General features: G+C 37.4%; 4 protein-coding genes across 5 annotated transcripts; 2 read left to right on the forward strand and 2 right to left on the reverse strand.

Annotated features, from left to right (window-relative positions):
* Positions 1 to 200: 200 nt before the first annotated feature.
* Positions 201 to 12634, reverse strand: LOC106924499 (uncharacterized). The gene is made up of 15 exons (XM_014998232.2): positions 12296 to 12634; positions 10726 to 10852; positions 9800 to 10639; positions 8943 to 9111; positions 8743 to 8840; positions 7980 to 8192; positions 7740 to 7827; positions 7267 to 7388; positions 6570 to 6675; positions 6053 to 6124; positions 5831 to 5940; positions 4093 to 5543; positions 2265 to 2640; positions 2100 to 2193; positions 201 to 2010 (listed from the first exon to the last, which is right to left on the reverse strand). Exons 2-15 carry the CDS (start codon positions 10782 to 10784, stop codon positions 1885 to 1887), a joined length of 3924 nt encoding a protein of 1307 aa, XP_014853718.2. The 5' UTR covers positions 10785 to 10852; positions 12296 to 12634; the 3' UTR covers positions 201 to 1884.
* Positions 12635 to 13048: 414 nt separating this feature from the next.
* LOC106924502 (Rieske domain-containing protein) lies at positions 13049 to 17330 on the forward strand. Of its 2 annotated transcripts, none has more exons than XM_088008836.1 (4): positions 13049 to 13213; positions 14808 to 14989; positions 15102 to 15136; positions 15439 to 17330. In XM_088008836.1, the coding sequence occupies exons 2-4, from the start codon at positions 14818 to 14820 to the stop codon at positions 15727 to 15729; spliced, it is 498 nt and encodes a 165-aa protein (XP_087864962.1). In that variant the 5' UTR covers positions 13049 to 13213; positions 14808 to 14817; the 3' UTR covers positions 15730 to 17330. The 2 variants fall into 2 exon arrangements, with proteins under 2 accessions (XP_087864962.1, XP_014853726.1); XM_014998240.2 differs by having other exon boundaries at positions 13051 to 13213; positions 14805 to 14989.
* A 195-nt stretch (positions 17331 to 17525) lies between these two features.
* On the forward strand, positions 17526 to 21618 carry gtf2h3 (general transcription factor IIH, polypeptide 3). Its single transcript, XM_014998230.2, has 13 exons — positions 17526 to 17756; positions 17870 to 17949; positions 18243 to 18349; positions 18836 to 18978; positions 19384 to 19446; positions 19659 to 19688; positions 19785 to 19813; positions 20452 to 20526; positions 20620 to 20673; positions 20804 to 20872; positions 20954 to 21089; positions 21176 to 21212; positions 21313 to 21618. The coding sequence occupies exons 1-13, from the start codon at positions 17747 to 17749 to the stop codon at positions 21380 to 21382; spliced, it is 903 nt and encodes a 300-aa protein (XP_014853716.1). The 5' UTR covers positions 17526 to 17746; the 3' UTR covers positions 21383 to 21618.
* A 454-nt stretch (positions 21619 to 22072) lies between these two features.
* psmd9 (proteasome 26S subunit, non-ATPase 9) lies at positions 22073 to 25143 on the reverse strand. The gene is made up of 6 exons (XM_088008835.1): positions 24964 to 25143; positions 24792 to 24891; positions 23188 to 23381; positions 22965 to 23066; positions 22662 to 22750; positions 22073 to 22529 (listed from the first exon to the last, which is right to left on the reverse strand). Exons 1-6 carry the CDS (start codon positions 25087 to 25089, stop codon positions 22502 to 22504), a joined length of 639 nt encoding a protein of 212 aa, XP_087864961.1. The 5' UTR covers positions 25090 to 25143; the 3' UTR covers positions 22073 to 22501.
* Between the last annotated feature and the right edge of the window lie 342 nt (positions 25144 to 25485).

Genomic DNA, 25485 nt, shown 5'->3' on the forward strand with positions numbered 1-25485 from the left:
TCAACAAGATCAGACTTTCAAGTTGACCTCAAATATGAATACAGTAATTAGATTCTGTATCTAAACTGAAGGCCAAAAAATATTATTTAAAAATTACTTTAAGTTGATATAAATTTACAAAAAAAAAAAAAAATATATATATATATGTATATATATATATATATAAAGCACTTGTTAAAATATAAACCACTGACACCATATTTAAACAAACACAAACAATTTTAATTAAATCTTCATCCCATCTTGCAAAAGATATTCTACCAAAAACTTCTGAACCTCAAGCTTCAGCAACTTGGCTTGAAGCTTGAAAGACATTAGTAAAAAATAAATAAATAATAAATAAATATTGGAAAATACCATTATCCATCTTGGCTTGATACATGGTTTCATTCTGCTTGTTGTCCCAAATACTGGCAGAATGTAAACACCATCTTGGTGGTCTGCTCTGGACAAAGAAGATGTTTGAGTTATGTCCATTTTAATTAAAACTATATTAAGCTGTAGCAAGACGTGCTCAGGAACATCTGAGATGACATGACCACAGATAATAGTAAATAACTTCATTATAAAAAGCAGCCAAAGTTTTGTGGAACACATTTTACATTTACCAAAATTATTCACTGCCTTCAGACACATCTAAACCTGAGTGAGTTCCTTAATTCGCAGGGTTTAATGTAGTGTCGGCCCACTCTTTGCCACTATAACAGCTTCAGCTGTCCTGGGAAAGCTGTCCACTTGGCTTAGGAGTGTCTTTATAGAAATATTGACAATTTTCAGTCAGACACTGACGTCTTGGAAACTTTACTTTACACTTGGTAAAGCAAGGCTTGGCTGCAGCAGCTCAGGAATGGAAACTCAGTCTGTGAAGCTCTCTATACACTCTTCAGCTAAAGTTTGGAGTTCTGTAGCTATTGACCCTGCGGAAAGTTGGCGACCTCCATACACTATGTCCCTCAGCCTTGGCAGACCCTGTTCTGTGATTTCAAGAGGCCTACCACTCTGTTGCTGGGTTGCAGCTGGAGAAAATGATGCATCAAACTCAACCCCAAAAAAGAAAAAGCTGAAAAAAAGAAGAAACAAAATTATACATCAATTAAGCTCCTCCTCCTGTTGTCTTGATGTCCTGCAAAAAGATCTGATGTCGTTGTATCAACATTCCTGAATCAGAACCAAACATTTAAAAAGCAACATTTAATTTTTGTGCTCCACTAAAGTGGATCAAATTTCCAGAAAACTACAATGATGCTGAAGCAACGAGTTCCTTTAAACAAAGGCCAAAACCCAAAATTGTTTAAAGCTGAAATCGAAGAACACCTGGGACATAAAGTGTAGTCTGTTTTCAACTTGTCATCGTTTTACCTCACTTTGCAAGGTAACGTTTTTTTGCTTTTTTGTTGTTTTATTTTTCTTCTAAAAATGTAAAGAACTTGCCTTGTGGCTGGAAATGGGCTATGCAAATAAAACTGCCTTGCTGTTGTGTCCCATCACTTCCACTTTGTTATAATACCACCACTAGTTGACTGTGGAATATTTAGCAGCAAGGAAATTTCATGCTGCATGGTTGCCCAGTTTGTAGCATTGTTGACTTGCAGCAACAATGTCCTGTGGTTTTTTGCCTGGAGATGTGGGTACTCCAGCTTCTCCCCACAGTCCTGAATCATGACTATTAGGTTAATTCAATTCAAATTAAATCGATCAAATTAATTGGTCTCTCAATTCATCTCTTTAGGTATGTGTGTGTGCATGGTTGTGCTGTGTCCCTAGTATTTTTAATTTAAATAAACTTAAACTTGAACTTCATCATTCAAGTTTATAGTGGAATAAAGTTCTTGCTGGATTTTTAAAGCATGCTGGGGGTTTTTTTGTGTGAAAAATTCATTTTTTCTAATCTTCTTGTGTGGAGTGATGGTTGGTCTTCAGATAGGGCTTCAGATGAGCTTTCATGTTGTGTACACACTGAGCCTTCCTCTCCAGGATCTCATCCAGCTTGTGGACAAATTCCACAAAAACCTGTTGGACCAAAGGACAAAAATTAGGATGCACAAAAAAAAAAAGAAAGAGTGAAAGCCATCAGTTGTGAATTTTTGGTTTTGTCGAACCAGATCATGCTGCTGGCAAAGAAGTTCCCCCTCTTTGTGACAAATAGCTTCCATCTCTTTCAGCTGCTCCAAGTGGACCTCAATAATGTGCAACCTGGGAGCACATTGAGTTAGAGTAGTTTTGTTCAAGAATCATAACACTGTGTCACATTTAATAATTCTTACCTTGCGTGGTCCGATCTGTCCACGGTGAACAGATGGATTGTGGGTTTGATTTGCTGGTTGCTGCTTTCTACTCCACCTAACTCAGCAGGATTGAACTGCTCAGCGTCAACTCTTGAGATATTGTAATAATTTGCCTGTGCTGAGTTCAAGGAGCCATATGGAGGCTCTGAATGTTGCTTAGATATGTCGGTTTTAGAGTGTATATTATGTGTACATTCTAGTGAATTGTGTGTAGACTGAGAGCTACAATCCTCAGTGCTTTTGATTAAAGATGAAGCCTGGGACTTAATTATGGATGCAGTTACATTTTTTTCTAAAGTTGATAGTTTTTTCTCCTTGTTCCCCTGGTCTTGGATGGAGAAAGGTGTATCTGTACCTGAAAAAAAAGGAAACTACCTGAGATTCTTAATAAAGAGTTCATTTATATCAGTAATTCAATTCAAAAAGTGAAACTCTGACACAATATACATTCACTACACACAGTAATTAATTTCAAGCATTAATTTATATTCATTTGAATGATTCTTATAGCTAATAAATTACATTTTTTGGGGAAAATTAGAATATTACATAGGAGCAACAACAAACGATTTCCAACACAGTAATGTTATGGTAGGTGCAATATGGCTGCTGACTGGACACATGTCCAGCAGACGGTCACCGACATAATTTTCCTCAACAATGACGTGAAATCACAAAATATGAATGCAAAAGAACCTGATTGATCACAGAGTTCTGTATCCAGGCATGTTGAATGGAAAGCTGAGTGATCAAAAAGCTGCAGAAGGAACAAGAAATATAAAGCCACCACACATAGCTGTATCTGTGGCGTGAACCACAACCGTCCCATCAATATAAACCTAAACCAGAGACGGTGTTAGAGATGTCGCATAAGGTAAGTAAGGTGAAAAAAAAGTTGAGTTTTTATTAGTCTTTAGTAATATTCCTATTTTCTTAAAAATAAACACACATTTTGGTTTTCCACTGAGCCTAAGCTTTAATTATTCAAATTAACTGAAATAAATGATTGAAATGTATCTTCCGGTCTGTGGCGTTTCACTTTTTAAAATGAATCACCGAAACTAATGAACTTTATATGATATTCTAATTTATTAAGATTTATTTTCTTTTACTGAAACAGAATCAGGGTGTTTGATTACTGCAACAGCGTCTTCACAGGTCTGACTAATAAATCAATCAAACAGCTGCAGCTCATCCAGAATCCTGCTGCTCGCGTTCTCACTAAAACCAGGAAGATGGAGCACATAACACCAGTTTTAAAGTCCCTACACTGGCTCCCTGTAGCTCAAAGAATAGACTTTAAAATACTGTTGTTAGTTTATAAATCACTGAACGGTTTAGCACCACAATACATTAAAGATCTGCTATTGCTGTACCAACCGTCTAGACCCCTCACATCTTCTGGTTCTGGTCTCCTTTGCATCCCCAGAACCAGAACCAAACGAGGAGAAGCAGCATTCAGTTTCTATGCACCACGGATTTGGAACAAACTTCCAGAAAACTGTAAAACAGCTGAAACACTGGGTGCCTTTAAATCTCAACTTAAAACCCACCTGTTTAGAGTTGCTTATGGCTAAATTAGGATTAGAGTGTGGGTTTTGATGTCTTTAATGTATTTGATGTTTTTTTTGTTTTGTTTTTATCTTTTCTTTTTATCTTTTTATTACTTTCTTTTTATTTCTCTTTCTCACTGTTTGCGTCACATGCTGTTTTTATTTCAATTATGTAAAGCACTTTGAAATGCCTTGATGCTGAAATGTGCTATACAAATAAAATTTGATTTGATTTGATTTAGGGTCTCTCTTACCTCTTCCATTGACAGTGATTGCGATGCATTTCTTTTGCTCATGGTGACCAGCTGCTGTTGCAGTGTCATATGTAGCAGACATATTCATCTGGACGTTCTTTGAGCGGGGCGGCTCCAATGGAGACAAGGAAAATTCTTCGTGTGGACCAGCAGGCTGCCGCTGCCGCTCCACATGAAGCTGGGAAATGCTGAGAGGATCCGTAAAGCAGCTTAAAGAATCTCCAGCAATATCAACTTGAGGTAAAAGAGACATTTTGCTGCTGTTTTCACATACTGGGGAAAGTGCATTAAGTTGCAGATGAAGATTTTTGCTGTAGTAGTCAGACACTCCTTTCTGCTCATGGCTCCATGCAATATCTGTTGTTTGCCGTTTCTGCAGATCCACATCCCTTTTGACCTCTGAATCAAGGCAACCAGACAGGTGTGCCTCTGTTTTTGTTGGGATTTGCTTGGACTCCACTTCTGTGCTTCCCATCCAGGAGTCCCTCAGGTGTCCCCCCTTCATACCAGCTAGCCTCTTCTCCTCCTTCCTCCCAGCTGCCTCAGTCTTCACCTTCCTCTCGTTTTCACACTTATCGTCATCAGCAACATTCTTAGTGTGGTTTGCAGAGGTTTCGGTTTGCACATATGAAGTCTCTTCTAAACAAGGATCGGTTTGGGTAGAGAATGAAAAGTTAGACGAGTGCAGGAGGAAAGACAGAGATCCCCGAGTAGAGGAAGAGAAAGATGAAGATGAGAGAGGATGGACGCATGAAGACACTGGTGAAGGTGAAAACTGCTGCAGCTGCTGATGATACTCTCTCAGATGCCTCACTTTCTCTTTTTCGTCAGCTTTGTGTAGTTCTCTTTCTTTTAACTCCTCTTCTTCCTTGCATGTGTCTCTACAGCTTATAGCCTGTCTTCTCATTTCTGCCCATTCTGGTTCATCTCTCTTTCTCTCTTCCATAGTCTGCTGATAGTTCTCCTTTTCCCTGTGGTAGAATCCAGATTCCCTTTTAGAAAAAGTTAAATCTTCCCCTTTAACGGCTCCATTGTTTTGTTGTCCCAACATCCCCACTGCTCTGGTATGTTTCCCTTTAACACAGTGACTGTGAATATCATTGTACGTTTCATATTCAGTTCTCCCATCCCGTCTGACCTCCAGCCCTCTACTCAAACACCTGTCTTCAGTCTGTGCCAACGACCCTCTAATTGGGCTAATATGTTCAAGTTCTATGACCTTTCTGTTTCTTGATTGTGTTTCCTCTAAACAAAAAGGTTTTGTGGGTGTTGAGCAGAAAACTGGTTGTGATATGTGTGGGCTGAAATTCTTGTTCTGATTTCCTAGCTTTGGATTTTTAGAAGTCCCAACATTTCTTCTGTTCCCTGTGTTGCTGTTGTCAGACCGGGCCATTATGCTTCTGCTTCTTTTTCTTCCAATTGGCCCATTTTGTCCTCTCAACTCCTTCACACTGTAAGAAATTGAACACATGCGATGCCTTATGAAAGTCTTTATACTACTGAAACGTTTCCATATTTTCTAATGTTACAACCATAAACCTCAATATTTTTACTGAGATTTATAAAATAGGACATAATTTTAAGGTGGAAGCAAGATGATGCAGCATATTCTTCAAAACTGTCCTCTTTCCCCTTTACTCCAATACCCATAAATATAATCCAGAGCAATGTGCCAGCATCTCATGAGAGAAGTAACATTAGCCTCTATTTACCGTTTCCTTCCCCTTTAAACTCTTACCGATCTGCATATCTCAGAGTATTGAGTGTGTGTTCTGTTGCTGAGTGACCCGGTGAAATGTTGGCAATCATGCATGTCTTCGAGTCACCAACAAACGAGTCCTTTAAAACCTAAAATGAGAATGAACCAGTTTAGTTTGAAAACAAACTCAAGAATATGTGTGGGTCAAAGTGGAAACACAATAAAGTTATCTGTCCTTTTATTATTAAGTTACATCAGCACCTGAGTGAGTTTGCTTTGTCGGAAAGGAGTGTGAGATTCCTCTTTGTCCAGAGAACGGATACATTCTTTCAGCTGTGGGGGGCAAGCAGCTATTAGATTTGTGGAAAAATTAGATAGACTATTGCTGCTTTCATAGGATCTAAAAAGAAAGTTAGCAGCCAAGTACTGAAATTACATGTATATTAGCTGATCAAAACTGTTACTAGCTTTAAAAAAGCAGGTAGTCTCTGTTTATGTGTTTTAAAAGAAACGTGAATTTGGAAAGAGATCAGCAAGGATCTCAGAGGAGTCACTGTTGCTACCCATCACTTTGAGAATGTTCTTCAGGCCTTATTTAAATCATTTCAAAACCAATAAGGTGAAACTGATAAATTTACACAGAACACAGTTGCAATAGGGAATTTTACAAGCCACTGATTAATAAGATGTACTTAATTTTTAGCAACTTTTTCTTCCCAATGACTGTTTATAATTAAATATGGTGAAGTATATCTGAGTTTGTGAGAAAGTTTCTTACAGCCAGCAGGCTCTGGTTGATCTCAGCTCCCTCCATGCGACTCTGCTTGTTTGGTTCTTTGGCATCTGAAGCTCTCTCACTGCCTGCCAGGTCCACAAACCATATTCTGCACACACGCATACACAAACACGCAACAATTAGTTTTATCAACTTCCCACAAAACATTAGAACTATCGGATTGTCAATTCAGGTGATTAAAAAAAAATAAATAAATCATCAGGAAGTTGGTAAAACACCAGATCTTCTTCTGGCAGCCATGTGAAATTGTGTTTTCCATTTTCACATGGCAGATTGAACAGCACTCTGTGAGAAGTAAAACTCTTGGGATATTGCTTTAAACTTCTCCACAACTTTCTCACGCTAATTAGGTAACTATTGAAGGCAATAAGGAGAAACTGGATTTTATTTAAGACTGTCAGAGTGAAGGGGGAACACAAGTGCATGCCACACTTCACAGATTTTTATTCTTAAAATAAAAGAAATAAATGGTCTATGACATGAAATCCCCCTCAAAAAACATGCTCAAGCTTTAAAATGTTATGTGACAAAATGTGAAAATCTTATTTTGTGAGAAATTTTGAAACCTTGAAAAAAAAAAATCACACTTGGCTCTGAATCACAGATAATGATTGCCAGGTCGTGACAATCCAGATATATTCTGAATAATGCCAAAAAATAGAAAGGTTAAGTCTCTCACCTTCCAGCTATCTGGTGATTAAGATTCCTGAGCTGAATCTGAAGCAAGGCATGGGATCGAGAGGAAAGAGGATTCACGCCACTTGTCCCTTGTGTTCGCTCAGCTGTTCCCTGTGAAATTACCTTAAAGCAGCCAGGAATGCAGAAAAAGGAGAGCAGCTTAAGAGAGAGACCATAATATTACAGACAAAGGAGTGATTCCTATCTGAAGTTTAAGAAAATATAATTTAATGGTAGGTAGGAGACAACTACTGGATCAATGAGGATGTAACCACATATCTATTATTTCTCTAGACTAAATTGTTTTGTACCTTTTGACAATTAAAGAAGACTTTCTCATAATGTAAAGTATTTGAGTTCAGTTTAAAAGTTTGGTTTAAGTTTCATACCTTGTTGGTTGGTTTGCCATTTACAACATAAACTCTGGACTACACATTGGGTAAATTACTAATTGTATGAAAGAAAGGATCAAACCTCCAGCAGTGAGCTGACTGAATCCACTCGGATGTCCCGCAGACCTGAAATGTGAACCACTTTCTTTCCATCCTCCCTGGCAAATAACCTTCAATGGGGGGGAGATAGGTAATATACTCTGGTCATTATAGAAAAACTAACTGTTCAGCAGAGAAAATATGGGGGAGACATGTTGCAGTGAAAACACAAACCAGATAAACCACGTAAGATAAAAAAAGGCAATAAATTTGAAACAATAACCTTTTCCTGTGTTCCAACAAGTCATACAGCTGGCCGCAGTAGATTTCAAAGAAGCTGACATAAACCAGTAGAGATGCGCTTGTCGCAGACAGGTGAGCAAAAATGTCCCGAACGGCTAGAGCATATAAGCCAGTTCCAGCGGGGGATGAACCCAGCATGGTGTGAGTCTTTCCTGCACCTGTCTGTCCATACGCAAAGCAGGTGGCCTTGCCTCTGTGGATGCACACAACACAAAGAGAAAAGACACTAAAGAGCGGAAGCTTAAACACTTCATGCTGTTTCATTTAGATTTGATCAACTGGACAGCTCAGTAGGCAAGAGCCAGTAGGAAACGGATCTGATTGCTTTTATTGAAAATATCAATCAAAATCGTTATTACTTAAGGGTCTTTAAAGTAATATCTACAACATTTACTCTTTGTTATTTAAGTTTGACACACTTTTAGTTTCCACACCATGACAGTCCATGTTTTTCTTGATCAGAATTATTTCCAAAAACACAAATTTGTCTTTCATGTAAGCAATAAGGGGGAACAGCAGGTGGATTCTTTGTGCCAGTTGTCTGGCAGTGCACAGCAGCCTGTGGTGAGAGGCAGAGCTGCATTTGTCTATGTACCGCACAGCTGGAGAACAACGTCAAAGTGGGGTAAAGCTATGATGAAAGTTTTGGGGGGTTTGAAACTTTAGGAATCATTTCACAGTAGTGATTGACCCTGGTCTACAATGCACATGCCTTGCATGGCAATTTAGTGGTAAACACCTACCCACTGAGCATGTGCTGAACCAAAGGATACGCTGTTTTCAGATAGACCTCTTCATTGGAGCTCTCCTCTCCAAAAACCTGGTCGAAATGATACCTGTGCTGCAAAACAACAGAGAACCAGAACAAATTAAGCATAAAAATGTATTTTTTAAGAATTACAAAATAAAGGAATCAGATTTTTTCCTCTTTCTGCATATCTACCTGTAATATGTACTCTGTGAGATCCACAGCTTCTTTGCTTTCGTGCACAACTGCCATACACTCTCCACTCGGAGTTGTCACAACATCTACCTCTCCTCTTTTGCACTCTGCAAGAGTTAAAGGTCGTTTCCTCACACACACGCTGATCCGTTGTCCTTCCCCATGTCTGCTATAAAAAGCAGAAATCATACCGTCGTTATGTTTCTTAGGTTCATGCAAAAGTATTCATACCTCTGATGACTGCAAACATGAAAGTAATTTAATTGGATTTTATAAAATGAACCAAGACCAAGTAGTCCAAATCAAAATCTGAAAACAGTGGAGTCCACTTGATTTCAGACAAGTTTGATCTGATACCCTTAAATAAAATTGCCTTCAGAAGTTGCATTAACAATAACAGTCCTCTTTTGTGTAATTTTATCTGAGTATTAATTAGAGAATCTATGATTTGAAAATAACTGTTGTCAGACAATCTGACAAAGCTGAGCTATTAAAAAAAATCAACAATAATTCAGCTGGAGATGCTAAAAAGATATACAAAAGGTCCGACAGCAGTAATTGCAGCAAAAGTTGAAAGTACTGTCTAAGCAGGGGCCATTTGACAAATGCATGTCATTCCTCTAAAAGTAATTTAATTTTTACCATTTTTGTAAATCGTGTATCGTTTTCTTTCCACTTTAGAATTATGCACTGCATTGTGTTGTCTGTCTCACAAAAAAACACAAAATGGGTGAAAAGGGCTGTGGACACTTTTGCACTGATACTTGCATATCGACTTTCTTGCTAAGTGAAACTGGCACTTGTTATCTTGTTGTGTAGAAATATAGCAATGAGGGTAGAACTGAATAGCACTTTACTTTGCAGCCTGAGGAGGACTCAGCGGTAGTCCATAGTTGTAGCCGGCTGTTGTTTTTGCTTCATAAATGGGCGTGGGCTTGGTAACATCTGCAGGGCTCTTTTTCTTCCTGAAGATTGTCTTTCTGTCTTTCTGTGCTGATGGTTTGTTAATAAGTGATTCCGATGTTACTGCTGCTGGGGCAGGATTCAATTTGTTGAATGTCTCACTCTTTGGTATTAATCTGATGTGAGAGTTGAGCACTGAAGATTCCCGTGTGACGTGCAGCTGGATGCTTTGTCCATTGTGAGGATCACATGAACAGCTACGCTCATTTAGCTTACTGTTTTTGCTTTGTCGAAGGTCACACACCACAGCTTTTCTGCTGTGAAGCCCCAGTTGAATGGGTGTGGCTGATCCATTTTCATGAACTGGATCATCATTCCTGTTGTGACTTGCGTAGACGGTGTCTTCAAAATGAGAACACAATTTCTGGTCTGTGTTTTCAGTAGAGAAATCCAGCCGTCTGCGAACATATGATGGTCTATCACTGAATGCATTAGAAGCAGCTCCACTTTCATTCTTATCCCTTCTCACATCTCCATTGGTGTTTCCATACCCATCAGGACTGAAGCTATTATTAGAAGGAAATAGCTCATTGTCTTCTTCATAATCTATATTATGAATATTATAAATCCCAATATCGTCATTTCTAAGGCTCCTTAGATCAAGGCTTTTAACCAGTTGGACCAGCTGGAAAAGGCGAGCTCTGTCCTCCATAGAGCAAACTCCCAGGAGGGGGTAGTCCTCCATGCTCAGTGTGGAAAGATGGGCTGCCCGGTAAACACCCATCAAGGTGAACCTAAAAGACAAAACAACAGAGAAAGATAAGTGTATTATAAGAAAAATCAAAGCAAACATGTGGACTTGACTGATCTGTTTGCTTACCTTGAATAATGACGCTGAAGCCCAGCCGCCGACAGACAATTGTACAGGCAAACTGTCATTTCTCCCTTGACTTTTTTTCTATTTGGTCCTCCACTTTGTCAGACAAGTGGATAAGTCAGCTTGGCTTCTATTAGGAAATAAATAGAATGCAAAGTGGGTAGCTAGCATTATTCTGCATTGAAACAACAACAGCAGCAACATAAAACACTGTCCTGTCCAGTAAAAGTGATGACCAGTGGTTTCTCCTGGTGTCATTACTACCAGCATGTTCTGTTGACTGGAAAGTAAGGCACTGGGCTGCAGCACGACGCTGAAACCTGACACTGGTGCAGGATATAGCTGGGGCCTGCACCAGTGCAGCCGCAACATATTTCTACATAGTGGCAAACGTGACAAATATAGAAAACACAGACTGATCAACTGTTGACTTCTACTGTACATTGGCTAACGGCTGCAACCAGTCTTACTGATATAAGGTCTCCTACAATTAGTCACTTGGACATTATTAGACCTTCCATACGTTTTTTAAACCTAATCCTTGAAGGACCGCAGGGGGGTGGTGCTGATCTCCATCTGACACTCAGAGGGAGTGCGCCCTCTGATTGGGTCACCAGACCCACTGGACACTTCTTTACTTTATGGTGCTACTACATAGGAGGGCTGCATTTCCTGAAAAACTGTAATATTTATAAACTTAATTTTTTAAAACAGTTAATCAATTGAGATGTTACTGCTGCTGAGGGTCTGATGCATTGATTTACATCTAAGAGAAGTAGTATTTATGTGGATCTATACACGTTCTACAAAATACTTCCTAATATCCTTGTTTAAGGCGGCTGGTTTAGTTGCCAGAATGGCTCTTAAACTGTGCTACAAGAAGTACCATTGGTGGTACTTGGTCTGACTTTAATGGTAGTCAGAGGAAATTTTGGTATTAATAATTTGCAACTTAAATACAACTAAATTATTAATAATATTTATTTAGCTTCTAACTAAGTATTTTGTTATTCAGCTAAATATCTAGTTAGCAAACTAGATATTTATATCTAGTTAGGAAACTAGATATTTAGCTGCAAGGTAAATATTTACTTAGCAAACTAAACAATTAGAAACCTAAATGTTATTGTTAGCAAACAAAATATTTAGTTTATCTTCTAACTAAATTTTTAGTTTGCAAACTAAATATCTATCTTCAAATTAGATATTAATTAGCAAGCTAAATAAGGTTTAGCTTATGAACCAATTATCAGTTAGCAAGCTAAATATGTAGCTTCAAATTCTGCTCCAACCTAAATATTTAGTTTGAAGATAAATATTTATATGGCTAATTAAATATTTAGTTTTAAGCTGTGACATTTATAAATGGATGAATAACGTGGTGAAAATATTACTTTGAAAATTAACCCCTTTTTCCTTCTCTTATGACAGGGTAAATAATTTATTGCTGTTAATTTTTGACCGTGTAACTTTACAAATGACACTCAACATTTTACAGTTTTCTATCATTTGGGTAGCTGCAAAACTTATAAAACCTAGAAAAAACATTGAAGATAAAACAAAATACACTTACCCAAGACGTTTTAGTAGCACAGAAAGCTAAGAACGGGACGTTAAGCTGACATTAATATTTCACCAAGTAGCAGCCTGACTGACATTTCCGTACACAGACTGAATCTCCATAACGACGGAAACAGTTCGGCGCCCTCTCTTCCTGCTGGAGCACAGCCTTAGTCAAAATAGACCTTGTCAAATATAAAGGCAGGCTTGCCAGAGCTACAACTGGTCGAATAACGACCAGTTCAGCAAAACACTGAGCGATAATCCGTCAGAGGCTTAAACCACTAAGAAGCCCACACACCAAACCATTTCAAAGCACTGGTCAACTGACTGTACAACTGGGAGTAGGCAATACAGATAGAGCTACTGTGTTTATTTTTTAATAAACCAATTGACTGTATAAAGATATGTTAAAAAATAGAATTGCTAAGAAATAAATTATTTTTTTAAATTAAACTTTATTTACTATTGTACACATATTTTAATTATAGTAATTTGGTAGAGAAAATAAAAATCAATTAAGCATTATTTGTAAATATTGTAAAAAACTAAAAAACAAGAAAAGATAACCTAATTAGATAGAACAACAACAGTGTAATGTAAATATACACAAAATCTATATTTAATTTGCTAAAATTATTTTTGAAAATATTTCAAAAATATTTTTAATCTTTATTTACTGAGTTTTATAATGTCAGAAATAAAATGACAAATAGGGACCAAAATATCAGGTGGAATGTGTCTCAGTTCGGGACATCGTTTTTGTTTCTTGGGGGACGTAACTAAACGTAACACCAAAATATTGGCTCGTCTGCAGCAGTTCTGGTCATAGGCATGTGGTAGTTTGCATTTTATTTGTTGACTCCAAATGTTCGGGTAAGCCTGCTGGGTGAAGATAACGCAGTTCCACGTTTGCCTACGCATAGTTTTGGTAAGATAAGTCGTCAATATGAATCGTTGCATAGTAACCTGTTTGAAGTCCTAACTGAAGCTGCCTGGAGTTTATGGTCTGGTCCCTTCAGCACCCAGTTGAAGGTTATTAAGTCAGAGACTGAGCCAAATCACAATAGGTTCATTTATTCAATATATCAGGCAAACAAGAGCAATGTTGCATAACAACATCTTTGTAGATTAGTGTGAAAGTGCAACTCTGTATTTTTCAGATCTTGCTTTCCAAAGTCTAGGCTCATTTATGTATTAAAATAGCTTTGAGAAGTATCTTCCAGTGGCTTGTAGAGACCTTTTATTTTTTCTTTGAATCTCAACTACATTGCACTCATTTTAACTCTAGTACTTCATTAACACAGATCTAGGAATGAGTTTGAAATATAAGAACTCAAAGGATCAGGTGACAAATTATTATAAATTATTACTTTCCTTTTTACTTTAGATCAATAAGTTTGTTCCAAAAGTCCATGAAAGAGTTGCCAACATGTTTGTAGTACTGAGGATGAAATGGGCATATTTTAGGGGGTGCTCACTGTTGAAGTAGAGGGCTGTTACTAATAACTATGTTTTTAAAGTCATAAGTGGGAAAGAACTGTTGGTTAATTATTTTTGTCTAAAAAATAAACCGTATGTGTTTCATAATTAATTTCAAATAACAACTATTTGCCTCAAATGAACCAAAACAAACATCAAACTACAAGGAGAACTCACCATGTAACATCCTGGTACTCCACTGACCACTCCATTCCTGAAAAGAAACCAGTCGCTATTTCAGTTCTTTAAAACTTTAGGTGCATCTTCTGTTTCCAGTTTGCTGCCCCAGGAACCTTTCTGCAGCCTCCTATAGATGTAAATACTGGCTCTAACCCCACCAAGGCCTTTAACGAAAAAACAGTATTGGTGGAGAGAGATTTTGGTTGTGTCACTACAGTCTGTATTGTGAAGATCATTTTTGACAAAACAAAACCTCTTGTCAACCTCTTATTTTTTCCAAATAAGCAGCTGTAAATTATCTAGACAATTTAAATAAATGTACTACTTCAAACTTATAGGGGTTCCACAAGGATAAACTCTTGACCCATTGACATTTTCTTCATATATGAGTAACTAACCTGGTACAGATCATTTGGTGCTCAGTTTTTACCTTCCATGCTGGTAATAGACCAACTTCTAGTAATGATACTGAACTAATCGTTTGGAGTTAGGCACAGGAGATTGAGTATCAGAGAACATGTACTAGTTCCTTTACTCTCCAGTTCAAAATATTTCATTGATTTCACTGTTTCAGATATTGAGATAATTTACCTAATTCACAAAATAGAAACGGTTTAAACTTATAATTATCACAATATCAGGATAAAGACCTCTTGGACTCTCACAGATGCATGATCCACTAATTAACCATCTTCTGTAAGTCAATGTTTCAGCCAGTACTTGGGAATCGCCTTGTTGGTACAAATATTAACGCTTTATAACTCTATAGCTGTCTTGCCTTTTAAGGTTTGTGAGCGATCTGTTAAACAAATTGTGTGTGTGTGTGTGTTTTTTTTTTTGTTTGTTTTTTTTATATACAGCAGTACAATCAGGATGTCATCTGAAGAGGAGAACCCCCCTGCTCTCTCTCCTGATATGCATTTCATTGGAAAGAAGGCAGATATTGTTAAGGCTGGCCGTGTGACGAAGCTGGTGAATGGATGCAGAGATGTCCTTGTCGTGTACCACCAGGGGGAGCTTTATGCAATGGACCTGCGTTGCTACCGTAAGCTCAGAGCAAAGGAGAGCTGTGTGTGTGATTTGATATATAGTCTAAAGGGAATGCCCAGTTGAAATACTGTATGGAATAACAGCATCTTTTTTTTTCTTTTTGACAGATGCTGGTGGTCTATTACATAATGGAGATATCGAGGTTGGCTTTTTCTGATTTATAGTAAAACATATCACGCCTGATAGTAGCTGTGGATGGTTTTCCATTGCTTTTATTCTGCCTTGCAGTAGTATTCAAAGTTTAAAGCAACACCACAGACAATAAACTCAAGGGTTTTGTATACTTTTGCTAGGCACTGTGCTTTACAACATTTAAATATGTACCGTGTTGAAGCTTCTTTGTGTGTGAAACAGCTTTTTAGTTGTATATTTATATGTTAGCTGTAGAAAACTAAGTTCTTATTGTAATACCAATTTTACACTTGTACCAATCATCTCCATTAGGAGTTCAATGGACGGCCGTGCATTGTTTGTCCGTGGCACAAATACAAGATCACCCTGGGAGAAGGTGAAGGACTTTATCAAGCTGTGGACAATCCTACGATCAGACCACTGAAGATTCAGTGGCGCTCCAAAGGAGTCAAACAAAGGACTCATAAAGTCACTGAAGTTAGCGGGGATGTTTATGTTACCCTGAATGACTCCAGCGAGGCCATCGAGTCCGATGTCTACCAGACTGAGAAATACAGAACTGCTTCACTCGATGCACTGCCGAAACACAAACCCAAGACATAAGAACAAGACATACATCTATTAAACCTTCTGTTTTACTTACAAACACTCTACTTGTTTCAAAGATAGTTTAATGATTTAACAAGACGTTCAGACTCCTTTTCTGATGTTATGTCAGTATTTTCTCATTTTAATTTCCATCTGATTATTCTTTTAAATTTCACGGGGGTTCAAACAAAGGAGAAACAAAACCTTTCAGAAAATCGATCAAATTTGCTTCAGGATAAAAACAAATGACTTTGAGTCATTACAATTAAAGCCAGTGATGCCTTCTTAAAAAGTTCAATCTATTAATCCTAAGGTATTTCTTTTGATTATGTAGAACAAACAGGGATATTTTACAAATTACATTTTACACAGTTTCTTAACATATTGCAGTTTTATTTTTCTTCCCTTGCTCAGGTTTTGCTTTTAAGCTATTTACTGGAATACAGAAACCATAAACATGCTTATTAGAAGAGGCACGTTCAAACGAAAACAGATCTTACATCTGTCGATCTATGTAACATCGACAGATCGCCAACAATTGTTCCACAAAATGTAATGTAGAAGTACAAATGATATTTTGACAAAGTTTTTACATTTAGTATCAGTACAAACTGATAATTTTGCACAACAACCTTAATTTTAATTTGTTTAAGATGTCTTTGCTTCTGTAAAAATAAGCTAAATTTTTTTATTGGACTACTTTTTGTTGTGCTTACTGCATGCTTTCACCTCAGAAATATTTCCTTCAGTTTGTGCATTATAACATTTATAACTCACCTAAGTTGTGTTTGGAAAACTGTATTTGAACTGAAAGACATCATAAATACTCTCAGCTGTTTACATTGTGGACTTCTGTGAATGTATGAAAATCAAGTTTATTGAAATACATTTTGTATTTTGATCTCAGGAGGTCTTTTCATTATCTTAGTCGAGGGCAAAAAGAGAAAAAAATAACCACAATTCAAATAATGACTAATCTTTCTGGTAAATGAGAAAATATATATTTTGTATGTCTGCAAAGGTCTATATTTTTAATAAACTGTATCTCATTAAAAGGTGGATTAATTTAGCCATTTAGTCCCAAAATGTGGGTCCTGTTTGTGTGTTTAAATTACTTACAATATTAAAGATAACTGTGAGTTTTACAATTTCTTTTCTAACGCACATTTTTCCAAACACATAAATGACTTTGTCTTTAACCACTGATTTTTCAGAAGTTTGGATAATTTGTTTATACCACAAACAAATTATTGCTGGTATTTCTTATGTTGTAATTTTGCACTTACTGTACAGTTTCTTATATCTATTTTTTATGTTTTACTGCTTTGTGAATCTGCATGCTTCCATTTGCCTGTAATTTTTCTGAAGGTACGCCTAGACTTTCCCACTTTCAATAAAGGACATTCCCATTATACTGTCTTGTTCTATCAAAGTGAGTCCAAGTATCAAAAAAGCAATGTAATATCCAGAAGTTGTTTTACATTTGTGTGTCTTTTTGATTTCTGGAACTTGCCATTCGAATTTAAATTGGTGAATATTTTGAATTCAGATGTCTAAAATCCGGGTCTGTAAAGCTATGCAATTTGAAAAAAATAAAAAAGAGTAGTCTTGTATAAGAGATGGTTTTGATTATATTAGACAACATTAAGCTGCCATCAACTTTCTGCCCTATTTATTTTACTTTTACATTTTTATTATTATTTTTAAAACCTTTTTCTCAACTTTATTTGCTGGGTGATCGTAACAAAATGTCTCAATTTGTTGTGCAAAATCAATCCTGGCGCTAGGTGGCAGCAGGGCGCCTCGCGTTCTTCAGTCTATCAGACAGTAGAAGAAGATGCGGATGTTGTGAGAAGGGAAGCGGTTTTATGTAGTTTTTCCTCGAACCTGGATAACTTATTCTAGATAAGACGTTAGCAACATTTTATACGCTATCAGCTAATATTGTAATTCACCAGAGATGGAAATTAGCAGCAGATAAAGCTGGAAGAACATCTATTCTCCTTTGGTTTCTAACAAAAAACTTAACGAAATGGCTTCAGGTCTGTCCTGCTCATAATATGTCCATTATTGGCAAACATTATGTTTTTGCTGGGTCGTTTCTTTTCCATTGGGTTGATATTCGTCATGTTTTTTTGTTTTTTGTTTTTTGCAGAGGATGAATTGAATCTCCTGGTCATCGTGGTTGATGTGAATCCCATCTGGTGGGGTCAGCAAGGTCAGCGTGAGCCAGAGGTATCCTCTTCCTTATTTCTGATATCTCAGTCATATTTTCTACTCACTCAGTAGTGATTAGGTAAATTATTTCTTTGCATATGGCATGTTAAGAGCAAAGCAAAAGAAATACACTAATCCAGGAATTAGTCCCTTTTCTCTTTTTCTATTGTCCATTTGAGGTTTTATCTTTAAAAAATAAAGTAATTTATATCAGAAAGCAAGCTATGAAAAATGATGTTTAATTCTAATATTTGAACACAAATGTCTGCCTGTCTCTGAGAACAGTATCCACTGTGTTTCTATTTTTTAAGTTCACTTTGTGCAAGTGTCTGGATGCCGTCATGGTGATGGGAAATTCCCATATGGCAATGACAAGGACAAACAGGCTGGCCGTTATCGCCAGTCACTGTCAAGACAGGTAACCACAGTTCACAACATTATAAGAAACCTTTGTTTACCTTCCGTCTGGGATTAACAGAGTAATTGAAATTTGACCCTGTCCTTCCAGCCAGTCCCTCCTTCCATCCATCCCCAAGCATAATCGTGTAATTCCTTCAGTTTTTGTAGGCTAAAGACCTACGTAACTTTTTATTTTTTGCATGAAAATGTCTTTGCAAAAATGATACCAGAATCAGTCAAAATCTGTATTAATATTTGTCAAAAAAAGTCTAATTATTGTAACTCCAGTTTTTTTTGTTCTTACTGGATTGGATATCTATTTATTCTTCTACATAGCCTTGCTTTTATAATATTGTATTGCCACGCTTGATCCAGAAATTACGTTAAACCTATATTGTGACAATTTAGTTTTCTTTTTTTTTTTTTTGCTACAGATGTTTTTTAGTGTTTGGAACTAAAATGCTGCAGTGTTTTATACCTTTCATCACTTTTCTCTTTCATCCAGTCACTTCTTGTATCCCAGTAAGAGTTGGGAAAGTGGAGACAGTGGTGGGGATGAAATTTCCTCCAGCCGGGATGGAAAATACGAACTTCTAGCTGTCGCCAACAACCTCATTGCTGAAGAGATCAGGAGTATTATGACTAAAAGTGAGTAAAAAAAAAAAAAAAAAACACTGGTTTTTATAGCATGTGACTAAAGCTAATGTAAGAGGAACTCAGATTTGGTTGGTTGGTACCTTTTGTTTAATATTATTTTCAGCTATTTAATGACTCACTATTATTAGTTTTCTTTTTTGTTTTGCTACAGATGTTTTTTAGTGTTTGGAACTAAAATGCTGCAGTGTTTTATACCTTCCATCACTTTTCTCTTTTATCCAGTCACTTCTTGTATCCCAGTAAGAGTTGGGAAAGTGGAGACAGTGGTGGGAATAATATTAACCTTTCGTTAATATTAACAAAAGGTTAATATTAAACCTTTTGTTTAATATTATTATAAGCTATTTAATGATTCACTATTAAACATACCGGTGACTGCTGTGTGTCTTCTTACAGCTGAAGTGACGGGGAATTCAACTGACACCCTGTTGGCAGGATCTCTTGCCAAAGCCCTCTGCTGTATCCTTTCAGTGAAACATCTTTGATAATTCAGTATTCAGGAAATTGGTTCAGCTAACAAAAAGTGAATTATTTCTATGTCATTACAGTCATGAAGTTTTATGACTGACTTCTCTGAAGTAACCCTACGTGCAGCTTTGATTTGCTCATTGGGTCAGAAGAAATTAGTGTGAGCTGCTTTTTCTAATTGTCCTTAAAACGTCACCCTGCAGATATTAACAGGGTCTCAAAAGAGTTAGAAGGTAAAGTCAGATTAAACTGAATCTATTTTTTTATTATTAGTATTATTATTATTATTTTCTTATATTAGAAACGTTGCATTTTACTTTTTTTTTTAGTTGGACAAGAGATGAAGTCAAGGATATTGGTAAGATCTTACTTAATTCCTCACTTGGTTTTGCTTTTCCTGATCAGTTCAGCTGTTGGTACTCCCATGTCATTTTGTACCCATGCACTTAAAGTTGAGTTTTTCAGCTTGTTACATATTTCTGAGTAATTGTAGCATTAAAACGTACTAGAAATATCCGGCAATCGGAGGGTGTGGTGCTTTTTGTCTGGAGCGTTTATTAAGCTGCAGATAGTTTAGAGGCTGGACAGGTTTCCAGTCTGTCACAGGGTAACACTGAGATACACAACCACTCATACACACACCTGTGGGCAATTTAGAGTGACCAACCTATTGATTTTGGACAGAAAGCCAGAGTAACCTGTGAGAACTCAAACAGAGAGAAAAGAAACGCAATAAGTAAATATAGTTACTAAAAAAACTAATTTATATGAATAATATGTAGCTCATAAAAAGCTAAAATCCCACATCATTTGTTCATAAACCTCTTATGTTTCACCCTGTTTTTATTGATTGTGGTTCTGAATCAGTTCTAAATTGGTTGTCCAAAAAGCAGTTATGGTTAATAAATACCATCTGATAATAGACGATCCTGCACAGGGACAAAATGGCGAAGATGTGAAATCAGCGTCTCGTTTTGTGTTGCTCGTCTTGGTTAGGTGATAAAAGCAGCTGATGACTGCGCTCTCCAGTACATGAACTTCATGAATGTGATTTTTGCTGCACAAAAGCAGGTAAAACTAAATCTCTGCTCTAGACTTTCACTAATGTATCTTTTCAATTGATTAAAAACAAAAAACAACAACCTCCGTTTATACTTTTGCCAGAACATCCTGATAGATGCGTGTGTGCTGGACTCAGACTCGGGGCTGCTTCAGCAGGTACGTCTTTGATGCAGGCTTGTTAACCTAGCATTACAACTGTGAGGGTGTAATAAATGACCGACAAAATATCAGTCAGTGGACATTAAAACAAAAAGCGGTACCACCAGGAGTGATGTTTGTGTTTTAGGCTTGCGACATAACAGGAGGCTTGTACCTGAAGATACCGCAGAAAGTAGCCCTGGCTCAGTACCTGCTGGTGAGTGTTTCTGCCGTTTGCTGCGGCTTGCAGTGGTTGCAACTTGAAGGTAGAGTCAGCATGTCTTTGCTCTGGGAACAGTGGGTGTTCCTGCCCGACTCGGAGCAGCGCTCCCAGCTGGTGCTGCCGCCGCCTGCCCACGTGGACTACAGAGCTGCCTGTTTCTGCCACCGTAACCTCATCGAGATCGGCTACGTCTGCTCCGTTTGTCTGTCGAGTGAGTACCGCACGCCGTCACGTGCGTTTCAAAGACACAATGTTGTTTGTATTTGCGGTGATTTTTTTCTCTCGTTTGCTTCCAAGTATTCTGCAACTTCAGCCCCATTTGCACAACATGCGAGTAAGTCTGTTACTTTGACTTTACCGTATGCCAGGTAAAATCTGTTTGTTTACTTTGTAGTTTGCTTGACAGTAATGGTTAAAAATCTGTTTGTTCTTAGGACGGCCTTTAAAATCCAGCTACCTCAGATGGTCAAACCTAAAAAGAAGAAATTGAAGCAAGCGGCTTGATGATTGTTTTGATTTCCACTCACTGTCATTTAGGCAAATCAGTTTTTTTTAGAAGAAGAAGCCCCTGATCCAAATGTATATACTGATTTTGTTACTGAAATCTCCTGGGTAAAATGTATTTGCTGTTAGAGCAAAGATTTTCTGGAAACCTTTGAGAAGACGAACATGTGGAAGATTTTTCTTATTCTTCTCTTCTCTGCAAAGCAAAAAAAAAAAAAAAAAAAAACATAATAAAAGACCCAACACACCCAGCACAAGGAGTGTTTCAATGGACATTTCTGGATTTTACAGCCTTGTTTCTATCATTGATTTTTAACAATTTAATCTGCAGAAGAAGCTCTTCAGTCTCATTACTAAGGAAATGACGTTTTTGAATTTAGTCTCTTCTGCTTTATGTGCTTTGTCAAATTTACTACTGAAAATTTTAAAAAAAATCCACCAAGAGCTGATTCGCTGTAACTTCACTAATATAAAATACGCTATGTGAACTCCATCCACAGTAATATCTGAATTTAATACACAACAAGGAATCACGCCAAACAACAACCAGTTATACATCATCTCTGCATAAACTGGTCACTGGTATTTAAAAAAAATATATATTTTGGCTATAATAGCACAACTGTAGTAGTTTATCCATTTAACACACCATCATTTAATCTTAAATATGTTTTTTATGAGTCTTTCCCATGAGATTGAATAAAATGCATTTATTGCAAAAATTCATCACTTCATACAAGTCAAAATGTTTCTTACTTGTTTTCTTCAAGAAAACTATTTATTCAACCAAAGTAATCATATGTACACACAGGATAAGAATTACTGAAGCATCCCATCTTTAATAACCATGACCATCTTCTTTCAAGCTCCCGAGAGAAAAAAAAAACTTCAATCCAAAAGCTGGCCTCTTTAAACGTGTGCAGAAGAATGTATGCAGGTCTTAATCATGAGTTCAGCAGTTTAATTTTGACATATTCCACTCTTAGTCATTGTATGGAGAAAATGTTCAAGATTTTCATTAGGAAACTGGAAAATGAAAATAGATCCAAACTTCTGCTGTACAGAGTAGAAAACACTCAGGAGATTCACGGATTTAAATCTGGAATAAGGTCGTGTGGATTATCGCTGGACTGGAACAATGTTGCACCTGAAAAACAACAAAAAAATAAATAAATAATTGTAATGTTAACAGTTATTCTAATAACAAATAGTCTCACTAACTTCTTCTGCTGCCTACATGTGACAGAATGACAGTTTTTGTGTCGCTTTGTGCGCTCACCCTAGCAGACCCCTGCCGGACCACCGCTGTGGAGTCAGGCTCATCTGAACCTTCTGGCCGTCTCTTATCACAGCGACCCGTAAAGGTTTCTGAAAACGAACATTATGCTGCCGTTTACAACGGCTGATAGGCATGTTCAAAAAGTACAATCATGGTAAAAGCAATCAAGCTCACGTTGTTTTTGAAAGTAAAGTGAAATAAAACGTGAAAATTGAATTACTAAGCTACAGCAAACTGCAAGATCAATAATACTAAAAACAATTTATTTTTCAATTTAAACAAGTGAAATCAAACTAAACTTACTCCTTCACTGTGTTGCACCACTGCAGCAATGTTCTGCAGATTCTGAAAGTTGTTTGTGTTTACAGAGCCAAACTCGATGACTTCATCTCCTACTTTGAGCCCCTGTAAGAAAATACAAACAGTCAGGCTCAAAGAAATTGAAACATTAAGCATGAATGTCAGCATAAATGTTGGTTTATCTGAAGGTTTGACTAAGTTAAAGAGCAGAGAAGATGTTCCTCACAGCTCCAGAAGCAGGTGAGCCGTACGTGACGGCATCCACTCGAGCAAAGGGAGGAGGCAGAGTGACCTGCTCCTCCATCGGCTCCTCCTGGCTTTCTGCCTCGTCTCGTTCCCGCTTGGCTTTCTCTCTAGCGTGGAGCTTGTGCAGAGCCTCTTCAATCTCTGCCATGATGGCTTTGTGGTCATTTTGTAGGCCTGAGACACAAACAAAACAAAAGCCTAACAGCTTAAGTGCAAGAACAAACATTGCAGTTGAAGTGCCGTGAAGAATAATAATGCTCTCTTTTCAAAGAGAAAGCCAAGCAGCAAAACTGACAGCTAACCAACCGTTGTATTCTAGCTACGTTTCACATGGGAAAGAGTTTCAAACAGGAGGGTCACTTATATTATTTGAAGAGCCTTGCAGACATTCTCCAACTGTTTGAACAATAAACTTTTTGTGATTTGATGTGATAGGCCAACACAAAACAGTACACTATCCTTTAAGGGGAATGAAAATTATGCATAATTTTTTTACATATGTTTTTTAGGATTTTTTTTTTTTTTTTTACAAATAAAAGTCTGAAAACAATGGCGGCCATTCATACCCAGCCCCTCTATGTCTGATTGAACTCGCCTTTGTAAAGTTCACAATAATGCCGAAGATATTTATTCACCCATTCAAATAATTGAATGTAGGTCTGTCAGTCACTTCCTGTGTGGTAGCCTGTTGGGATGTTGTCACCTATAAAATAAGTCTGGTTGTAAAATGTTCTTGTTACTAAATGTTCTTGTCTGTCTCGTCTGTTAGTGGTATTATAAGAAAGTGGAAGTGATCGGAAACGATAGCAAGTCTCTCCACAGTGGTTGGCTAAATCACAGCATAGGGCCAACAGAGTCTGAGTTGCATAAAACACCAGATCTGCAGAGTTCACCAACTTTCTGTAGTATAAATAGCTACAGAATTTCAAACTTTATGTTCTTCAGATTAGCTTAATGGATGACTGTGAAGCTATACCCAGCATTATGTCACCAACTGCAATGCAAAGTGTCAGATGGAGTTGTGTAAAGCACATTGACACCAGACTCTCCAACAGTGGAGACCTGTTTTCTGAACTGATTAATCATTTCTCTCCGTCTGGCAATGCAATAGACAACTCTGCGTTTGGCTGTTTGCAGGAGAATAACACTGCTTTTGACTGCTTCATGTCACATGCAAAGTTTGGAGCAAAGGGGGTTGTAGTGTGAGGCTGGGTACCAATGCAAAAAGCAAGGTCCATTAAGATATGGAGGAGAGAGACTGGTGTGCACGAACTTCACTGTCTGCACAGAATCCACACCTCAAGAGCAGAAACTGCAACTCATGCCTTCTTGTCCAACATCAGTGTTTGACCTCATAAAAAGAATCTGTTAAAACCGCAAAGGGTGGTATCTATTATGTGGATTAAGCATGGAGATGTCATTCAAGTTTGTGAGGAAAAAGGAGCGAATACTTCCGACAACACAATGTAGTTCAACTTCAGAAAGACTGAATGGAAAGTAAACTAAACTTGTGAGATGACTGAAGTGGCTGTAGTTCACCCAGGAACTGCTTATAGAGAAACACAAAGACAAACACATCCTTACATGATATATTGTGCCTCGCGTCCCTGATCGTGTACAAATTAACATCTGCTCGGGGATAACCCTCAGCGTCAACCAGAGGACCCTCAACTCCGACACCTTGCTATAAACAACAAGAGAAACAAGTTCAGCGCAGCGCAGGACTAGATAACTTCAGAGTGCGGGAACAACTTACGTCTTCTAAAACGTCGTGGTAAGCCTTTATCTGCTCTTCAATTTCATCTTTCTTTTTAATAAGGTTCTTCACGTCGTCCATTGTTATTTCAGAGCCTTCAGCTCTGTTTTCTCCTGTCATCTTCATGGCTGCTAAACAATCTCTCTCTTCCGGCTACAAGCGTTTCTATGACGCTACTTCCGGTGCAGCGACCCCAACTGTCCAAATGTAGATACTACCAAAATATAAAACCTTTTACTTACAGAAAGCAAAAAATATAATGCATTTGTACATTTTCATTATTACTCTCGTGTAAATAAGACACACAATTCTTCAGTGGTTTAATAAGCCAAAATAAAATTTTGGGGAAAGTTCGTGTGTCTTTTAATATAACTGACTGTCTTCATGCTTGCATGTCCAAGCAGGTTCCAGCTGTTTCTATAACTCCATCAGTGCAGCACCATCTGGAACAGACTGGACTTTGATCGATCTGCTGCATCTGATAAGCAGATGTCATGATGTTCTAATCTTTTTGGTAGCAAG

This window comes from Poecilia mexicana, unplaced genomic scaffold, assembly GCF_051168715.1.
Source record: "Poecilia mexicana isolate PSO_F unplaced genomic scaffold, ASM5116871v1 scaffold_9, whole genome shotgun sequence".
NCBI lineage: Eukaryota > Metazoa > Chordata > Actinopteri > Cyprinodontiformes > Poeciliidae > Poecilia > Poecilia mexicana.

Excerpts from the sequence above, each read along its gene's own strand:
- LOC106924499 (XM_014998232.2), bottom strand. The coding sequence starts at position 10,784 with ATGACAGTTTGCCTGTACAATTGTCTGTCGGCGGCTGGGCTTCAGCGT. Across the intron at positions 8,193-8,742 it reads GTTCAGCACATGCTCAGTGG|AGGCAAGGCCACCTGCTTTG; the intron begins GTAGGTGTTTAC and ends GTGCATCCACAG. Across the intron at positions 7,389-7,739 it reads CAGTCAGCTCACTGCTGGAG|GTAATTTCACAGGGAACAGC; the intron begins GTTTGATCCTTT and ends GGCTGCTTTAAG.
- LOC106924502 (XM_088008836.1), top strand. The coding sequence starts at position 14,818 with ATGTCATCTGAAGAGGAGAACCCCCCTGCTCTCTCTCCTGATATGCAT. Across the intron at positions 14,990-15,101 it reads AATGGACCTGCGTTGCTACC|ATGCTGGTGGTCTATTACAT; the intron begins GTAAGCTCAGAG and ends TCTTTTTGACAG. Across the intron at positions 15,137-15,438 it reads TACATAATGGAGATATCGAG|GAGTTCAATGGACGGCCGTG; the intron begins GTTGGCTTTTTC and ends CATCTCCATTAG.
- gtf2h3 (XM_014998230.2), top strand. Across the intron at positions 17,950-18,242 it reads AAGGTCAGCGTGAGCCAGAG|TTCACTTTGTGCAAGTGTCT; the intron begins GTATCCTCTTCC and ends CTATTTTTTAAG. Across the intron at positions 21,213-21,312 it reads CCCATTTGCACAACATGCGA|GACGGCCTTTAAAATCCAGC; the intron begins GTAAGTCTGTTA and ends GTTTGTTCTTAG.
- psmd9 (XM_088008835.1), bottom strand. The coding sequence starts at position 25,089 with ATGAAGATGACAGGAGAAAACAGAGCTGAAGGCTCTGAAATAACAATG. Across the intron at positions 23,067-23,187 it reads GCTCACCTGCTTCTGGAGCT|GGGCTCAAAGTAGGAGATGA; the intron begins GTGAGGAACATC and ends ATTTTCTTACAG. Across the intron at positions 22,751-22,964 it reads TGGTGCAACACAGTGAAGGA|AAACCTTTACGGGTCGCTGT; the intron begins GTAAGTTTAGTT and ends GTTCGTTTTCAG.